Source organism: Gracilinanus agilis, chromosome 1 (genome assembly GCF_016433145.1).
Source record: "Gracilinanus agilis isolate LMUSP501 chromosome 1, AgileGrace, whole genome shotgun sequence".
Lineage (NCBI taxonomy): Eukaryota > Metazoa > Chordata > Mammalia > Didelphimorphia > Didelphidae > Gracilinanus > Gracilinanus agilis.
The window spans coordinates 273200589-273221662 of NC_058130.1; the positions used below are offsets into that span (position 1 = coordinate 273200589).

At 36.2% G+C, this 21074-nt stretch overlaps 1 protein-coding gene across 2 annotated transcripts in view; it reads right to left on the minus strand.

Annotated features, from left to right (window-relative positions):
* The window catches only part of SEMA6A (semaphorin 6A), an 88763-nt gene that overhangs the window by 32394 nt on the left and 35295 nt on the right, over positions 1–21074 (minus strand). The window contains exons 9-17 of one of the 2 annotated variants that reach the window (XM_044661973.1): positions 20799–21016; positions 15229–15360; positions 10594–10749; positions 8565–8741; positions 8027–8167; positions 7860–7940; positions 5273–5331; positions 1806–1826; positions 1622–1672 (exon numbers count right to left, since the gene is read on the minus strand). In XM_044661973.1, the coding sequence (XP_044517908.1) occupies positions 1622–1672; positions 1806–1826; positions 5273–5331; positions 7860–7940; positions 8027–8167; positions 8565–8741; positions 10594–10749; positions 15229–15360; positions 20799–21016 (1036 nt within the window). The remainder of the gene's footprint in view (positions 1–1621; positions 1673–1805; positions 1827–5272; positions 5332–7859; positions 7941–8026; positions 8168–8564; positions 8742–10593; positions 10750–15228; positions 15361–20798; positions 21017–21074) is intronic. The other variant, XM_044661981.1, reaches the window with a different exon arrangement.

Consider the following 21074-nt stretch of genomic DNA (forward strand, 5'->3'; position numbering starts at 1 on the left):
CACATTTTTTATGAAATAAGCAATATGTTAGAAAGGCCTCTATTTGTCCATGTGCACACCTGTTTATAGTTAGTAAATGTCCTTTTTCTGATGGCTGATCTATAATTTAATCATGTGATAATGGAGAAGAATTTGCAGGGAGAAAGGATGAGGTCAACAGTTATGGATCATATAGGAGTCAAGAGCTCATACTTCAATTTCTCCCTGCAAGAAAATTTACCTGGTGACCCCGTGTTACAATTTATCTCAGCATGTATGATTGCTGAATTCAAGGAAATTTGGGACTTAAAGTTTGGTCCATTTCTCCATTCCATCTGACAAGGATTATTCCATTATGGAAACTGATCAGCCTTGACTCCACAAATGATAAGAGTTAGAAGAATCTCTTTTGAATGGAGACGACCATTTCTATAGGACGGTTTATTATAAACTGCCTTTCTTTCTATGGTACATTACACTTCACATTTTTGGTGGGTAATGTTTTGGTTTCAATGAGACAAAGGGTAAAACAGAGCTTTGTGGGATACATAAATCCATCTTACTCCAAATGAGAGATCAGTCTTAAGGACTTGTATAGATGATGATAGTTGGGGATCATATTTGGACATATGAGCCAAACCATAAGCCCTTTTATACCATAAATTCATATAGCAAATAATTTTTTCAGTCCTCAGATCAGGAAGAGCATGGTATTTAGTGATTTCTTCCCTATTTTTCATTATCAGTAAATAATATTACACCTTCAACTCTAATTATACGATTATAGCCACATTACACAATTAACTATAGATTAGTTAGAGGAGGTATAATATTATACAGTTTCCAACATAATTCAAAGTCTAAATTCAATGTCATATGTTTTCAATTTGTCATGGGGGGGGTACTTTTAGAAATGGTAAGTGGTATTTCCAGCTATTCAAATAAGAAGCTTGATATAATCAATCTCTATAAACAATGTTTTTGATTTATGTGTTTCTCTTATCATTATCTACAAATTTTACAAAACACAGCATGGACTTCAATAATGAGATTTTCAATCGTCCATATATCACCATTCCATTCACCAATGTTCCACCATTATTTTCTCACATTAAAAAACCAAAATATAAGATTTTAAAGGTAAATTCCATATCTAAAGATAATCACAGTTATTTTGAGCCTGAATTTTGATACATGAGTGATATTGGAAAGCCCTGACAATATTGGGCTGAACTTTTAGGCATCATATTGGCCTTCCTTTGGAGCAAGGGTGTCCTCTGACTTAGAATTTCTTAGTGTGGGCAATGTCTGATCAGTGGAGCATGGATTGACTGTTTATAAATATTATTTTCCCCATGAATACACCTGTGTACACAAGCAACCCTCAAGAACTTGTTAAAGTTGGAATTAGACTATCTTATACTTTGAATATTTATGCTGAATGAATTACAATATTTAGGACTCCATTTCTGGTATCAATTGCCTTGCCAGTAAATTTTGAACCAGTATTAGGATGTATTAAGTTTAGTGAATTGGGCCCCCCACTAATAAATTATGCAGTCTCTGATGTTAAAGAATGGAAACTATGAAACATACTGATGAATGACTTGGGGAGAAATTTTAGAAATATTCATAAACTGACCATGCACTGTGTGGTAAGACATTTCATGAGCTGGTGGAAGAGTTGAAATGTCTATGAAAGAAATAAATCAGGACAAAATAATCAATTTAAAAAACCCAAGGCTTAAAAATACTCAGAAGATTAATGAGAAATATGTTCAATTAGATTCCTCAGCTATTAAATGATGAGAGTAATATTTTCTTACCATTCAGTGCCACAAAGGAGTCTGAAAGACAAAGAAGAAGAAAATTACTTAGTACATGATATATTCATTTTCATAATTTTTGAGGGGCATTCTTTTCATCAATGGAAGGTAACAAATTCCCTCTTTGAGTCTAGCTCAGCTGCTACTTAGGAAATAGATGATGATACGATCTGATGATAATTAGGACAAAATTCAAAGTCATCTCAGTTTTTTAGGATGTATGAGAGACCAGTCTACACTAACTTTACCACTGAGGACCCAGAATCACCCTGAAGCTACAATAGAGCATAGAGGAGGATTTGAGCAGAGGATTATAATTGTTATAATTTTATTCTTTAGTATGGCATACAAGTTTCAAGTGAGTGGCACAATGGATAGAGTGCTGGACTTGGAATCAGGAAGACAAGCTCAAATCCTGCCTCAATCACCTATTTAGCTGTGTGAATCTAGACACTTAACCAGTTTCAGCCTCAATTTCCTAATGTGTAAAATGAGGGTAATGTGTCTACTTCATTGGGTTTTTGTGGGGATCAAATGAGGTAATAGATGCAAAGTATTTTGAAAACTATAAAAGGCTACATAGATTATTAGCTGAAAGATATAGGAATGTGTTGTTTTCATGTTTTATTCCCAGGACATAATAAGAATATATTGATGGATTGTTATTAATAATATCAATAACTAACATTTATATAATCCATATTTCTTCTCCTTTTGATAGCTAACTCCTAGAAAAAGCTGTTTACTCTAGTTGCTCTTTACCTCCTCTTTTCCCCTCTTCTTACTTCTCCATCTCTTGCTATCTTATTTCTGACCTCATCATTAAAATGAAATTGTTCTCTTCAAAATTAAAAATAATTTCTTAATTGCCAAATCGAATATCTCATCTATGTCTATAATTAGTGGTGCTCCAAGGCCCCAGATGTATTCTCTCTATATGCTTCTTCCCTTTATGTAGTACAGACAAATGAGACATCTTGCTGTTCTATATACATTTATTCTACATATCTGGAATGCGCTTCTTCCTCAGTCTCACTTTTAGAATCCCTAGTTTCCTTTAAAGTTTAGTTCAAAAGCTTTCTCCAACAGAATCTTCCTTCAGCCATGCCTCCTCCTGCCTGGCTGTGGTGCTCCAACCCAGAATTAACTTTGAATTTGCTTTGTACATTTTTTTATATCTACTTATATATGTTCATGATGTTTTCCCCAGCAGAACATAAGCATTTGGAGGGCAAGACTCAGCAGTTAAATGCTTGTTAATTGCCATGTTTTCCTAATAATAAACTATGGAGTATATAGTGAAAATGTGAATATCCTCACCACATATAAATAAACTCAATATCTAAATGGTATCTCATTATCACAGAGCAAGTAATTGACCAATGTGGGATATGAACTTGACTCTCCCCACTCTGCTTCAACTGAATTAGCACACATACACACTGCAGTAACAGGCAGTCATCAATACAAAGTAAATGCTCTTTCATTTCTCTGTCTGCAATGCAGAACTTTATAATTTTTATTATTTAATATTATGTTCAATTTTTGTCTGGGCTCCAGTGCTCCACCAATTGCTTCCTTTGAAGTTAATGCCTTAGCCAAAAGGCAAAAGATGCAGGAAGACTGGAAACAGAGCTAATACCTGATTCTGTCTGACATTGAATTTTTCCTGAACACACCACCCAGCTTCCAAAAACCATCTCAATATTTTGATTTCTATTCTGTTCCCTGATACTTGACCCCCTGCTGCTTCCCACATTGCAAGGTTAAGAAGACAGGAAAAAGTGTGCTTCGAGCCAAATATATTAAAGTTTACCTACAGAAACAACATCCCATGAAAATGGGACCAAAGGGCAATAGGAAGAAGAAGCAAAGCTCATTAAGTGCCTGGTTATCTTATGCCCTGAACACATTCTAATATACATAACCAACATAGTGTAGGTACACGTACCCCAAAATATTTCACATTCATATATGCATATATATCACATTGACAAGATTGCCTTCATTTGTTTCTTAAGGCCTGAAACTCTATCTGTAGGCACAGGAGATGGGACTTTGTTCCTAATATTAGTAGAATTATAGTTCTGACATGAACCAACATAAGCTAGGAAATTTTAGGAAAAGGTTTATTGTCAGTGATCCCAGTGGACCTGATATCAGACCAGATTATAACAAATGAGCCCATAATGAAATAGTAGCCTTAACTATGAATTTCTACGACTTGGAGAACATTTTTTAAAAAACATTTATCTCTTGTCTTAGAGTCAACACTAAGTATTCTTAAAACAGAAGATTCAAAGGCAATTGGGGTTAAATGACTTGCCCAGGGTCACAAGTAAGGAAGTCTCTGAGGCCAGATTTGAACCTAGGTCCACCCAACTCCAGATCTATTGAGAACATTTTAAAAGCGCCATGTAGACATTTTATTATGACTTCATAAATATAAAACAAAATCACATGGCTAAGACCCTACAGTTAATGTAGAAATGATTTCTTAATAAGAGTGATTTAAAATTTTTCTTTCTTAATTAGGAGAAATTTTAGTTCCTTAGTTTTAAAAATTAAATTAACACATATCAATGAAAAAAAAACAAAAATATTTTTCAGTAGTGTCATATTCATTATTCTATACCATTGTAGTCAAAAATTATTTTCCATTGCATCTAAGAGACTACAGCAGAGCAGAGTGGGTCACTTTCTCCTTTAGGACCACTGAAGATATTTTGACAAAAGGTTATTTATGAAATTGGAACTACAAAGTTACTTTAAAAGTTCTTTGAAATAAAGTCTGCATGTGTGTTCCTTCAGAGGTCAGCACAGGTATATGGGTTAACATTTTTCAAAAAGTGATATTTGACATTTTCAGCTACTAACTACTTAGTTGGTTATTTCTGAAATTCATTTTCCCTTATCCCCTAGAACCTGTGTCTCAAATGCCGAAGGGCATGGTCTCACCTTGTAAAATGGATTACTTTTAATAATATTTTTTAGCAAATGTGGACAAGTAAAGCAGAACTCAGCACAACAACATTCCAACTTCTCATTTCTGAGTTTTCTAACTCAAAAATGACTAAACTAGTTTAGTTAAAAATGTCTAAGACAAACAATGGCTAGTCTTTTGACTATATTTGGCAGGGATCTTGAGTGTGAAAGCACATCATGTAAAGGGCAAAAATGTTAGTTTTATGCTGTAAATACTGACACAAAAATTCATGTCCTCCAATAATTAATGCGTTTTAGAGCTCAATTTCTCCCAAAACATAATTTCTATGAAACATGTACTAGCATGTGTAACATGCCCCCCTGCAACATACACATCCTTTAAAAATATTGTTATTTTAATTATTTCTGTTGCTAATGTGTTTTTCAGTATTATCAACAACAGCACCGTGCAAGGAACAATGATTTGGGCATCTGTAAAGAGACTCTGACCCAAGATAAATACTGGTAAAAACTTAACTTACTTTGGCAGTCACCCAGGCCATCTGTATTGCCGTGTTCTATGTCTTGTTCAAATGCCAGTCTTTTTTTTAAGGCAGAAAGGAAGGAAGAAGGAAAGAAACACAATAGTATGAGTAATAACTCAAAAAACATCCTTAAGTTTCATTACTGAAATAATGTAAATTTAATAAACTGAGGAGGTATAAAGACGGACTAGTTGCTTTAATAGTCTAATAAGAAGCCAATAAAAAGTAAAAACTAGGGGAAGAAGTTCTTTGCAGATATTTGAAGATATTTTTTATTATGGTTCAGGGATGATTATTTAATTTGCATATGGAATTTATGCATAGAATTGCAGAAATGTACAGTGGAAAAACATCTTAATGATGTATATGAATATTAAAAATGATAGAGGCTTGTATAAATATATAAATTAGTATTTTAATTAAAGCCATGTTGATAGATAAAATCATTAGACCACGCGCTTGTAAGCATTCAAAACTGCCGCCTCCATACTGCCTCCTAGCCAAGCCCTACTCGCCAAAGAAGAGAGCTTACTGGCAAAAGAGAGCCACTCCCTCCTAACCCACGAGATTTAAGCGCTCCCCTGCGTCAAGACGTCGGAAACGGAAACCAGTTGGACCATGTTGGATCACGGGAAATGTAGTTTTGATACATTTCCCTTGTCCATAGAAATATATACACTTTTAGATGGTTTTTTTTTCAATTTCCTTTTTACATGTATTCCACTTCTGTTTTCAATTCAAGTGAATGGTTAAAGAAAATGGGAAGGAACCCACCTCCTCCATTTCTCTGAGGTCACTGGGAACCAGTTCAGGTATGTGAGATATATTAAATAATGATATTGATTTTTAATAGTAGCTTTATATCAATTTAAAAATTAATTTATTCATTTAATTATTTGTCCACATGACCTCTGACCTTCAAAGAAGTCTTCTTCCAAGACTTCACATAATCCTGCCACTGTTCAAAACGTTTCTGAAATTATAACTCCCCTTTTGAAATTGCCTTCACAGAAAACATATGAACCCTACAATAAAACTGGTCCCATTGTCCTAAAACTACTCCATGTTGTTGTTTAAAAACAGAAAGAAATATATATATATGCATATATATATATAACTTCCAAATTGAATTATTCAGTTTTATTACCATCTTATTCAAAAATTTGGTTATTACCAATAATCAAATGCCCCTTCAAAGGATAAAAATTTACTACCATTTAAAAGTATATTCAAAAGAATGTTATGCAGACATCAAGAAATGTTTTCAGTAATCACAGAATGACCAGAATAATTGTTTTACTTCTCAAGAACACTACTTTGAAGGGGAAAACACTCTTTTAGATGTATAAGTTCTGTTTTTTTTTTACTAAAACCAGACTCATTATCTTATAGTCCTCCCATATAGAGAGAATAATCATTTTTTAAGATGCCTAACTTTTCTTAGATCATATCTTTTGATCGCTTTTCCTTTTACTTGTGAATTCATGTAAAAAGAAATGAATTTCTAAAATAAACCATCAGTTTTGCTCCTTGTTAGTAGTTCTGATAAGAGTCAGCTACTAGGTTGATTTTAAATATTTGGCAACAGCCCAGTATAGTTTCTTTATATGCAGTATAGTTTCTTTAAACTAAGGACGTAGTCTGTCTGTCTCTATTTATCTACCTCTTCTCTATAATATAGCTACTACTCACTTGTTTAGTGGAATGGTGATTAAGGATGGGAATTACCAAGATTCTGAAATAGGAAAATGGCCTCAAGGGAGCATGTAGAGTCAGAGATAAATGGTTGTATCTCAGCTCTTCTCTTTTCTGTCTTAGGGAGGTAGAGAGCATTGGTGTAAAAAAGCTCCATTGACTGTTATGGAACCTGCCTGTGAAAATACTGTCTCCTGAATATTTCCAATGTTGCCATGAATGCACTAGAATTGTTTCAGTAGGTTTTTTAAAAAAAGCCACTAACTGGTGTTAATAAAGTATCTTATTGAAAAGTAGCAACTAAAACAAAACTTACAGGAGGGGAAGTTTCTGAATCTAGCTATCTCGCTAGCAACTTGCCAAGAATTGATTGATTACATGTGGAGTAACAAGGTTAATTGTATTCCAGTGCAGAAGAAAGGACTTATTGATGTGAATACCATTCTCACTGTACAAATACACTGTTTTACAAATATGAACAATCTCTCCTTAGTAATGTAATGGGAAATGAGTAGAAAGCTGCTTCTTTTGTTTGACCAAATTGCTTTGGGAAAATAGCAGGGCAATCCTACAGCTTTGGAACCCAGCTGCTGTAGTATCATGGTCTAGACATGTTCCTAACATTCCCTCTCTCTGGGGAATGTTTGGAGGCCCCCTGTGTTTCCTTCCTCTATATTTTTAACCAACCTCAGGACAATTCACTGCCTGCCAATTTGCATCACATGATATTGTGGAGTCCTATTTAATCCCAAGGGGAAAAAAACAAAACAAAACTGGATTGATGATGTTTGCATTCACAGGTGTATGTGAATGAATGTCTAATTTGCATAAAAGCTAATTAATGCTGGTAATTTCAATGCTCTCCTCCTCTTGGTATTCTGTTGCTTACTTGGTATGGGGTGACAGATGTGTGCATGAACCTCCTTCCTTTACCCACCCACAGTATGGATCTCTGGAGGCGATACAAGTCCTGCAGGAAAAAAGAGGACCAGGATCATTAGGAATCATTCTAACCATACTGTAGTTTTCAATAATGCATGATATAAAAATGCATACTTTTTGCACTTTCCATGGCGTTCACACCGGCCAAGTGGAACCTTTATCACACAAGTAGAGAAGGCCACGTATAGAGAACTACTTGCTTTGTCCAGCTGCATCCCCATAATCCTCTTGTCTTCTATCCCGTCATAACTGCACCTGATTTGACAAAGTAGTATGGCATAATGAATGAAATCTCCTGGGTAATTTCCCCCCTCAAAAAAAAAGGTGATTTTCCTAGCCTGAGGGGGAGAATTTCCCAGGACAAAATGATTTAGTAAGGTGAATTAACAAAGTTGGTTACATTTTCTTTTTCCACCAGAGGAAAAATTTCTGTATGAAACAATTTCACATTAACTTCAAAACAATAACAGCACTAAAATTTATGACATAAGGCAATTGAAAGTACAAAATTAATCATATCAATATGGCCTCATGATATATAAAACTTATATATGCCATGATTTCTTTTTCACAAAATTGTTCTAACTGCATGATACAGAAACATCACGTTTTCACACATAACTACTTATACAGAAGAGAACGTTGTACACACTTTTCAGGGTTGTAAATGTTCATCTCCTCCAGGAAAAGGCTATCATTTAGGAAACCATTGTTTCCTGTCCTAGCCAAGAACTTCAAGATGATTCCTTTCTCTGATCCCAGGAAAACCACAGTGTGGTTCTGATGTGGCCCGGCAGCAGTATCTACAGCAATTTTGGTCAGGCGGTATCTGTAATGACAACATTGCTTTAAAAAAAACAACTCATAATGTTACTCTATCATTGAAGTGTTCTTTTTCCCACTTCAAAAACTTATTTTACTGCTTTCTAGCAATTACTTGAAGGGAAATATATGCATATAAATAATGTTTTTGAGCTGAGTTGGCCTTTGTTTTCACATGTAGAGGATTAGCACAGCTCCAAATTTGGAAAAGCTCGTATAAGTGGGTTTAGGCAAGGTCCCATGGTAAAGGGTCACCAATAATCATCTGTAACCACTTAGTAATGTTACTCCAATAAATGGGAATGAGGAGAAGTAATTGATATATTTTGTAACTTTCACATTATTCTCATAGATGAAAGGGTTGAACATGATTTTTCCACATTTTTCCATTAAAGAGTGATACCTTTGTCAACACACTGTCAAAATGAAAGTTTAATTGTATAGCCAGACTCTGGGGGGAGGTCTGAAATGGGTGAGAGGGAGCAAAGACTTTGCTTTTCATATATGAAAAGGGGCTTACATTCAGAAAAAAGAAACATATGCATGTTGAAGCCAAGGGATGAATTAACTCAGGCAGGTAAATAGAAAAGCACACAGGTGTCAAGAACAAGCCATGTTAGGTATCCTTTCTCTAGCAAGGGAATTTTCAGTTAGGAAACAAATACCATGTATTTGCTTTGCACTGAGTTATTTATACAAAGCAGGCAAAAAGAACTGACAAAATGGGTCTTATACGTGCAGGAATGAAGAGCTGGCTTTTTGTTGTTTTTGTTTTGTTGTTTTTGCAGCCTTGAAATCTCATTTCTATCTGTGAATACTTTAGCTCAATACTTGAAAGAAGCAAACTTTTTTTTTGGTCTGGAAGACTACCAATTTCAGGTAGAACTTCAGAAACCTCTTAAATTGTTTGGACATCACTTCAAAAAGATTATAGGAGAATTATTTAATTATTATTACATAACTATTTTCCTTATTGTTGCCTCATTTCTGGATAAGGACTAGAAGTATAATTCTTTCTTCCAACATACAAATGCAAACGCTATATATTTTGATCAACAATTCCATATTCTTAGGAACAAATCTAGGCAACTCTCTGAAGCAAAAAGAAGTTGGGGAGGAGGCAGCTTGGTGAATCAGTGGATTGAGAGCCAGGCACAGACATGAGATATATGGTATTGATTCTTTTTTTTTTAAACCCTTACCTTTTGTCTTAGAATCAATACTGCATATTGGTTCCAAGGCAGAAGAATGGTAAGGGCTAGGCAATGGGGGTTAAATGACTTGCCCAGGGTCACAGAGCTAAGAAGTGTCTGAGGTCATATTTGAACCCAGGACCTCCCATCTCTGGGCCTGGCTCTCAATCCACTGAGCCACCTAGCTGCCCCCTACAGTATTGATTCTAAGATAGAAGGTAAGAGCTTAAAAATTTTTTTTAAAAATAAAAGACCGGAGTGAAGGTATCCATCTACATTGTTAGAGGTAATCTCTTCAACAAGGAGTTCCCTATGCTAATGAAATCACAGGTCCAGTGTTTACCTCTACACTTATTCCTATCTTTGTTTTGTTTTTATACATTTGATTTAAGTGGTAACCTGAAGGAAAATTCTTTGCATTTCCTCTACAAGTCATCTTATGTTAAGCAAGATTGAAAATGTTTGAAATCTTTAGCTGAAAAGTTTATAATGGAGACTGTGATTTCAATTCAATTCCATCCTATCCAACTTCTAATCTGTGGCTAGATCTATGTCTAATACAATAGAAGAAATTTGTGAAATTTCAAAGCATATTTCAGGAATATATCCTTTTGCCATATTAATGAGAGAAAGTTAATTTGGAATCATGGTCTGAATGATACTTACCTGACCATTGTTCTCAAAAACCATGGCCTATTGACAATGGAAGGTACTGCTTCATCCATGAGGGGATGTGTCTTAATGAAGTTTAGGGTATCATCAGGAAACTCATTGGAGCTTCCATATTTTTCTAATGATGCTGAACCAGCACAGCAACCTGGTCTGGAAGAAAGCAGGAGGGAAGGAAGAATAGAGCTTATTTAGTATCTTATGGCAAATTCTCTGCATGAACTGCTTCTCTAAGCACTTAACATTAGACAAGAATGTACCACAGGCTGAGGAAAGGAAGCTGACCAATGCAGAATACCACCAAATAAAGTATGCTTAGATTTGCTCTGGGCATGTTCATTCTTTAGTAGAAGTCTAGGACTCAGTTTTGCCTAGGTTGGGAATAATTTGGTTTACTACCAGAGGTACAAATAAATCTCAGTAGATGGACAATGGTGCTTGTAACAAATGAATAAATTCAGGGTCTACTTATTTGTATATTCTTTAGGACAGATATTGTTCACTCCTAGAGGCTTAACTATACTCATTATCACATTGATGATGATCAATTCAGACTTTTACTGTTCAAAGTGAGGGAAAAATGAGTGGAGTCTTCCAATATTGAGAAACAAAGCCATTCAAAATCTAGCCAAAGGGGGCAGCTGGGTAGCTCAATGGAGTGAGAGTCAGGCCTAGAGACAGGAGGTCCTAGGTTCAAACCCGGCCTCAGCCACTTCCCAGCTGTGTGACCCTGGGCAAGTCACTTGACCCCCATTGCCCATCCTTACCACTCTTCCACCTATGAGACAATACACCGAAGTACAAGGGTTGTTAAAAAACAAAAAACAAACAAACAAAAAAAAACAAAAACAAAATCTAGCCAAAGGTTCATATTACTCAGCCTCAATGGAATCATCCCCAGCATCAAGAATTCAGATTACATTTTGTTGCCTTACTTTTTTAATAGACAAGTGTCAAAAGCAAAGGAATTACCAAAGCTCTCTGAGGAATCATTTAATTGGAGCAAGAAGAATAAAAATCTGACTGCCTTTCACTAAATTTTGTTGTGTTAGAAATCATGGGACATTCTATTCATAAAACCAGCATTTTCTGGTACAAAGCTCCTAGTGTGTTCTCCTGGGTGTGGAATTATGGTTAATAAGTTCAGTCTAGACCAGTGGTTACCAAACTTTTTTGGCCTACCGCCTCCTTTCCAGAAAAAATATTATTTAGCACCCCCATCACATACTATCACCGCACCTTTACAGTTATTAACTGCCCCCAAATGCACCTGTGGCCATCACCGCTTCCCTGGATTGCTACAGCACCCACCAGGGGGCATTGGGGCCCACTTTGGGAATCACAGGTCTAGACCATTGAATTTCACTCTTTTGTATGGCCACAGTTGTACTCCTAACCTAGGCCAGGTTTGCAAGTACTTTAGAGGGGGAATTGGGCAAAAATATATGAAAGGATCAGTATGCATACAGCATTTTGATACATTAAAACTTCAAAGCATACATCACAATTGAACTGGGTGAAAACAATGCACAGGATTATTATTATAATTATTATTTTAACCCTTAACTTCTGTGTATTGGCTCCTAGATGGAAGAATGGTAATGGGGGTCAAATGACTTGCCCAGGGTCACACAGCTGGGAAGTGTCCGAGGCTGGATTTGAACCTAAGACCTCCCGTCTCTAGGCCTGACTCTCAATCCACTGAGCTACCCAGCTGCCCCTTATTATTTTCTAATATAGCATCTCCCTGGGTTGACTCAATCCCTTGGTTGTCTAGGAAGTAGCTGATCCAAAGTAGTGCCTTCAATCAATTAGCAAATTACTTATAAGTTTTTTGCATCCTCAGGAATGCCTCGCATTGTTAATTTTTAGTTAATCTGCTGCAACTGAACAATCATATAAGGCATATTAAGCTTTCCAGATATATCTTCCTGAGAAGGTTTCTGAACTGGGCAGGCTGTAATCCCAGGCATCAAAGTCCTCACAGCCTAGATTTCGCTATAGTTCTCCATAAGTTAAACTTGTTCAGGATCCTATTGTAGCTTTAGTTAATCAGCTCTATATTCTGTATGAATTTCCCTCCTTCTTGCCTTTTAATTTCTTCTGATTATGGACTTGACAAACATGAAAAAAGACTGTATATGAAGTCATGAATTTGAGTATAAACAGCTAAAGAGAAAATACAACTAACACTACTCTTCTGGATGGCATGGATGGTATTAGTCCCCACCCTCAGTCTCAATCTCAGACACTTGGTTCAACATTGTTGGTTCTGGCCTTGGCTAGATTTGGGTTTGTTTTTGTTTTTCTAACTCTTGGGTGTTGGTACTGTACCAACAGGTACTCTGAACAGTCTCTGAACAGAACTCTGAATATTACACTGATCTTAGGTATCCTACACAGAATTCCTCAATCACTTGTACCCTGGTTCTGAGTTAACTTTATCTCCTGCTTTAAAAGTCAGGGTATCAACTGGGAGGTTAGTTCTGTTTCTGCTCTGATCAGCCAGGTCTGAAATTTGGCTTCAGGTACCTACTAAGTAGAAATTGTGCTTGATTGTGTACTATCATGTTAGGAGCAGAAGGTGCCTTCAGGTCCATTTTAGGGAGCTTGTGTTAGCTTCCCTAGCACAGCTTTTTTTTTTCTAGCCTTCAATGACTTCCCAATCTTTTCCTGGAATTCATACTAGTTTCTCTGGTCAGGTAACTCAACCAAACCTCTGACAGCTTCTGGCTATCTTGTTGCTAAGTTATATACTGGATAGAAGATCTTAATTTTGTTTCTCTGGTTTTCTTTATTATTTGTAAATTGGTGCCACTTTTTAGATATTTTCTGGTCTTCAAGTGGGGTCCTCTTCAACATATCACACTGCCATCATAATTGAAATCTTCCCCAATATCTTAAATTTTTAAGTGGTACATCTTAATGGTACATTCCAACAAATCACTTCTCAAGAAACAATCTTCCTCCTCCTACCCCAATACCTTCTCATTAAAAATCAATGGGTTATATTCAACTGCCCAATAGAGTTTATATATTCCCTTTAGGGAAATGAATTCTGGGAAACAGTATAGTTTCATCAATTGAGTGCTGGACATGGAGTCAGGAAAACCTGACTTCTTTGAATCTCAATTTTCTCATTTGTAAAATATCAAAGTTGGACTCAATAACCTCTAAGTCTTTTTCTAGCTCTGGATCTATGAATCTATAACAGCAAGGATAAGTCTATTTCCAAGTTTGAAGATTAATGTACAGACTGCCAGACCTAGAGATTATCAAAGCCATTCCTGATCTGGAGATTCTTTAGGAAGTTTATTCTTCAGCTGATGTAAGACTTCAATTATGCCAAAACAGGGACCTTAGGGCTGTGTTGGCGAACCTATGGGAAGTGTGCTGGAGGGGGCTGCTCCACTCCCTCTCTCCACCAAGCATGAAGACATTTTTCACTTCATCCACTCCTCTGCCCAGCAGCCCAATGGGAGCACTTTCTCCCTCACCTGTCTGGGGTAAGGGGGCAGCTCACACAAGGCATGAGGGTGCAGTTTGGGCACTTGGTCTCTAAAAGGTTCCCCATTACTACCTTAGGGTCTGAGTTCTCCCCATTTGAAATGAGCCAGAAATATCCCAATCGTCAACTGCACTAACCTGGGCTTTGAGAGGAAGGTGTAGCATTTTTATCTGACACTTCATTAAATATTGAAAAGCAATAATTGCTTTAAAATATAATGTTACATCATGACTCAGTGGAAAGACATCATCTGCAAATGGGGGCAACTAGAGAATCTCATCGTCTCTAGGGAGTGGCTTTTCCATTTGGACTCTGTACAAGAAATTTCATTGATATCACCATAGGACGCTGGGAAAAGTACTTGATTTGGAGACAGAGAATCTCAAAATTCAAGCTATGGCTCTGCCACTTACTATCTGTATAATCTTGGGGTAATTTTGGACAGGTCACTTCATCTTTTTAAGCCATAGCTATCTCATTTGTAAAATAAGGGAGGAATGAATTAGACAATATCTAAAGTCTGTTCCAATTCTAAATTGCTACTCCTTTGATCACCAAGTGGAGTGCTGGTAGACCTGGGAGGTGTCCCAGGCCATTCCCAGTTATCTTGACTTATGTCTTGCCAGAGAGTAAGGCTGATGACTTTGTACAACCCTGCTACACTTAAATCCAATTCATGTGCAAGTCAAGACATCATCTTATGATATCACTGGTCCTCTTCAGAAATGAAGGACAGACAACAACTACAACTATCTTAATTCTATAGCTGACAAGATGCATGCTTAAACTCTCTGACCTTAGTCTTATCTGTACAATGAGAAGAGCTAGAGTAAATGATCTGTGAGGTCCCTTCTAGCATGGGCTAAGCTAAGCTTTAGAAAGTTAAGTAAAATATCAGCAAGTGACTATTCCTTAGTTTAAGGTTAAAGAGCTAGAAGGTGACAACATGACATGTAGGCACAATAAGCATTTTCTACAAGAATCCATTTCTATGTTTCACTGTAATCTGTATTTTGCATTTCCAACACAAAACGGATTAGTACTTTGGTAGGTGAATATATGTTCTGTAAATGCAAAATAGCAACATTACTATCCACATAAAATTGTAGTAGATAGGGATATACCTGGGTTTGGGAACCCGCTCATCAGGAACTGGTGTCCATGTGGAATCTGGAGATTTCTGTTCTTTGAATCTCCCAGTGAAAACATTGGCAATGTCAACCATGTCATAGGCACAGACTGCAGACCCAGGGATGCTGCAACATAGCATTTCACCGAAAGTGTTACCTATACAGTAGTGATGCATATATTTTTGACTTGAAAAACATGCTTTCAGAAATCTTCACGTCATAGGCAACTCGGTTCAAAACTTTCTAATTTGGAGATTTTGATAGTTCAATCTTTGAATTTATCAGAACCTTTTACAATTTTTTCTTTCCTCCTAGCCTCACTGCCCTTTAAGACTGATACCATTCAAAGTATGAGGGGAGCAATCTACGACTTGGTTATTTAAAAGTTTTTCTATTCCCAGATATTAATTATCAATCAATAACCCTCAGAAGTCAACCTCTAGAGAGTATTCTGCATGTCTAATATCTATGGAGCAAAAATACTCTTCATTCACTGGTGCTGACCAATACTTTCCTATTTATTTGGTATACTTTTGAAAAACTGCCTATCTCCAAGAACTAACCCATTCCATTCTGCTGCTTAAGCATTCCAAATGTAAAAAACATTTTAAATCAGACACAGTAAATTTAAATTTTGACTTCCTGTTTATCTGCATAAGACTAAATAACAACCTTATAAGTCACTACAAAGCACTGTGTAAATAAAAAAGTATTATATAAATGCTAAGTAATAACTATGATAATAATCTCCACCTATAATTACATCTTTGAAGATACTTTTGGAAGGACTTATAGGTTTTTCTTCAGTAGTAGCAAAGCATGAATTATTCATTCATCTCTATTGTTTGCACATAAACTCATGTTTGTCTGAAGGTAGCTAGTCCATTTTGATCAAGTAAATAGTAAGCACCAGCTGGCTGAAGGTTTTAATCAGGCTTTTAGGTAGTGGGCTGTTATAGTCCAACATCAACGAAAGACAGGGGACACTAGCCCTTTTAAGTGTGGGAACATTATCAAAGAGCTGAGAAAACCAATTTTGATACATTGCATATGCTGAAAATGATATGGAAAGGATTTCACAAGTGATTAGGAGGATTTTATGCCCTCTTAATTTCATAATACAATTATTAACATGTTAATATAAATTAAAAATATAAGTATTCTAAGTGAGTTTTGTATAAAGGGAGAAAAAGTAGACATAAAGGCTAAAGTCCTGAATTTTAAAGTGAGCAACATGTATTTTTCATCAATTTGACTAAGAGGGATTTCTAAACATTCTAGAATTGTAATTATTTTTTTAAAGCCTTTCCTTGACTATTTACCTTTTATCAGAGGCAACATGTCATAGTAAATAGAGCTGGCCCTCATGCCAGGAAGACCAGGGTTTAAGTGTTGCCTTTAACATAGTAGCTGTGTGGCCTTGGATCGGTCACTTAATTTCTTGGTGATTCTGACTATTCTCTAAGACTCTCATTTGCAGAGACGTGCCAACTTGAACTACTAGAGGGAGTTTCCTCACTCAGGAGTTCCCTATACTAGTGAAATCAGAAATTCAGTCTTTATCCTTATCGTTCTATATCTCCTAGTGATAAGTACTGCATGGCTTTTTTTGTGTATGTATGTTCAAATTAAAATAAATTTTGCTTTGAGAATTTCATATCTCTTAAAATAACTAGAAACCCCTTAGGTAGTTGCCAAACCAGAATAGAAAATAACATTTGGATCTGGAAAGAGAACTGGGTATATTTAAGCTGGGAAGTCATATGTGTGTGTTTTTTTAATTGAACTGAACAAATGCCAATTTTCAGGATGTAGAAAGGAGGATATGGTAACATGGGCATGTAGTTTGTATGTATGTACGTACATAAATACATTTTAAAAGAGTAATTTTAGAAAAATGCTTTGCATGGGGTTCTATATTACTTATAAGCCAGTTACTATATATTGGCTGCAACGTTAACCATAAAATGGGCAGCTAGGTTTAGGAATTAGGAAGACCTGAGTTCTAATACAACCTAGTGACCCTGGGCAAATCATTTAACCCCATTTGTCTGAGTTTCCTCATCTGTCAAATAAAGAAGAAAATGGCAACCTATTCCAGAATCTTTATTAAGAAAAAACCTAATTGAGTTTATGAAGAGCCAGACATGACTGAAAAATGACCACAAAATGGTCCAATTAAAGGGGTGCTACAAAGGGTACTAGCCTGAGTTTCTGAATCCAGGCAGACTATCTTTAAAACAATGTTAAACAGGTAGATCTGTATTTATTAAAACAAACAAACAAACAAACAAACAAACAAACAAACAAACAAACAACAAATTGTAGACTTGAGATTGCACAGTTCTCTCATCACACAGATGAATGTAACAAAATATTTGGGTGTCTTAGGATTAGCTGTCCTGTCAGTGGAGTCTTAGCCCCTACAGGGAATTCTGAAATGTGTAGTCCCCAGAGAGAGGGCATTTACTTCTTACCTTAATAGAGACTAGGACTATCACAATCTTTGAGCTAGAGAGATAGACTTCCTGTGGTAGTGGGAGCTTTTGAAGAAATCTGAATCTGTAATGGAGTGGAAGGGGAAGAATATGCCTGCTGGAGACAAATGGGATAGAGTGGAGAGAGGAACAGCAGCAACAGGACCATGCTGACTGGGTTCCAGCAGCTGACTTGAATTGCATTCTAAAACTAGGAACAGGGCAAGCTCTGCTTTATGTACTCAAAACAAAGAACTACTAAAACTCATGTTATAGACTGGTCCCTTTAATGATACTCTGAGGGTTACTTAAAAAGTGAGGAAAACTTCAGAAAGATTTTATTCTTTCCAATTCTCCTTTCTTCATACCTGCTTGCTAATAGTTGCTACTATATGATTTTTCATGCTAGTCCTTTAAGTTGTTTCTTAATTCTGATTTATGAATGAACCATGTTCATTTGTAAATACTTTGTTTACCATATCTGCTATGTATTTCATGCAGGGAAAGAGGAAAGTGAGAATAACAGTAACTAATTGGAATTTACAGTTAAAAAACAGATATGATGACCATATTTGAGTCTGACCTACAGAACCTATGGAAAAGAGGATGTTATGGTGATGTTTTTATTAATAAGTTATATACAAAAATATATAAATATATTTTAAAAGCAGATATATATATATGCATATATATACATAAAAGCTCCCTAAAATGTCAAAGAAAAGAAACTATGTAGAGCACAAGGCCTCTAGGCTACAGAAGGAGTCTTTGCCACTTGGGCACCAGACCCAAAATGCAAATCTGCAATTTCAGATAGAAAAGAAAAGGTGGTTGGGGGCAGCTAGGTGAATTAATGGATTAAGAGCCAGGCTTAGAGATGGGAAGTCTAGCCTCAAATACTTCCTAGCTGTGTGACCCTAAGCAAGTCACTTCACCACCATTGCCTAGCCCTTGCTGCTCTTCTGCCTCGGACCAGGATTGATTCCAAGATGGAAGTTAAGGGTTAAGAAAAAAAAAGAGGAAAGGTGGAATGGAGATGTATACCAAAGGTCACATCCTTTTAGCTACCTAGTAGAAGGATAAAGGTGTGACCTGGAAGAATCTGAGTCCCCCAAATTATACAAAGGTTGAAAGTAAAAAGATCTTCCCTGCCAACTTTGCTCTACAGTGACACCTACTGGTTATACTAACAATCCTTTCAGCATCCAATGGAAAAATTCATAGTATAAATTTGAACCCATTGGGTCATGTTTGCACTCAGGAAAGTAGTTGCCTTTTCTCCACATAATTGAAAGGCAACGTATTATTTTTTAATTTTAAATTTTTTTTTAACCCTTGTACTTCGGTGTATTGTCTCATAGGTGGAAGACTGGTAAGGGTGGGCAATGGGGGTCAAGTGACTTGCCCAGGGTCGCACAGCTGGGAAGTGGCTGAGGCCGGGTTTGAACCTAAGACCTCCTGTCTCTAGGCCTGACTCTCACTCTACTGAGCTACCCAGCTGCCCCCACGTATTATTTTTTAACTTGTTCTTTTCATATCTTTTTAACTTGTTCAAGGCTGAATCCAATATATCAAAATTTCTTCACAGAATCTTTTACTTATGATTTCATCATCACAGACCTGGAGCAATTATTCGATAGCATCACTATTTTGCTATCATTTAGGATCTCCCCAAGTTTTCTAAATAGCTATTGTAATAAATACATAAAATCATAGGATGTTACCACTAGAATAATTTTACAAAAACTTTTTAACAATTAAGTCCTACTGAGAGAAAATGACTTGCTCAGGGCCATATAGTTAGAAAAGAGCACAGCTAGAACCTAACCTCACATGTTATAGCTCCAACATTACACCAAGCACTTAGAGGATTGTATTCTCCTTAGAATACCACAAGACCTACAAAGAGCTCAGCTTATAGTCCTTTGTAGTCTGCTTTTATAAATAGGCCCAGACTTATAATCACTCTTTACACAGGAGTGTCAAACTCCTATCAGGTTATAAATGATTTAATTGTAAAGATAGAGAAATTATAACTAGGGATGCTCATACCAAGTTTGTTTTTAGAATGGTTTTCCTTTATTCTTGGTAGGATTGAGCTATTTTACTTTTTCTGTGCCTCAGTTTCCTTATTTGATAACAGAAAACAATTAAGTTTAGTGATAGTTGACATTCTTGAATAGACTATTTTAGAAATATTAATTAACTCCATTATATCCTAATCGTCGGCTCTAAAATTGTCCTTGAGGTCCATTATAGGGGATAGCTTTAAAAGTAAAAATGCCTTGGGTAACTAAATATTCTTGGACAGGGTATAAGATGGATTTGATTTATATCAAATTATATTCTAAAATGGTATTTCAGTCACCAACTCACATTTTAAAACATTTTATGGAGAAAGAATGTGACCTCCAGGTAATTTACTTTCTCCTCCACCCCACCCATATTACCTCTAGTTAATTAATGTTAGAATCAAGATGACAAGTCTCAGATTCCCCTAATTCATCAGCTTCCAACACTTACTCCTAAGTCATCTCCCTTTTATGAAACCAGCTCCAAGGCAACTAACTATAGGGTCACACCCAAGTGCCTGCAATCTGTGCCTGCTTCAGAAATAAGCTTAAAAAGATGAATATGTAAGTGACCCGGGTGCCATTTTCATGTAAAAGTCCTTTGTTATAATACCCAGAAGAGAAGCTCTGCAAAGCAATCTGTAACCAAGTACACTAGTCTCTAATGTTCAGGGATGTCTAAAAAATGGCAAATAGCTATTATATTTGTGCCAATTAACTCTTTAAAATGCTAGTCACCATCTCCTTAAAAGATAGAGAAAAGCACAGAGAGACAAAGATTAAATTGAAAGCATGAGAATAGCCTTGTATCTAATTTCTATTAAAAAAAGACACTAATCTAATGTGTGCTCATAAATTACAGAATTTATTGATGAAAACTGGATATTAACTGCTTTTTAGCTGCACATAAACAGACAATTTTCTTATAGTTGCTAATATGGTACATTATAAAAGAAACCTCCTGGAAAGGGTAGAAAAAAGGACAAGATAAGGTCAGCAGGCACTGCATGGTTACCTGTTGTAAGGTGTGGAGAAGGTTGCTAGGACAACATCACGGCCATTAATATGGATAACATCTGTAACTGCCTGAAGTATGTTGAAATAAAAATGTGAATCACCAGGAACTGAGCAGTTCAAGCGAGCCTTGAGAAAGGAAGTCCACTGTTTTTCCAGAACTCTTTGTGATCCTCCCATATCATTCTTGCAAACCTGAGCAACTCTTGGGAAAACTACCTAAAAAACAAGCAAAACACAAGGGGAAGATGAACATGCTTGTACTGTGAAAGGGAGG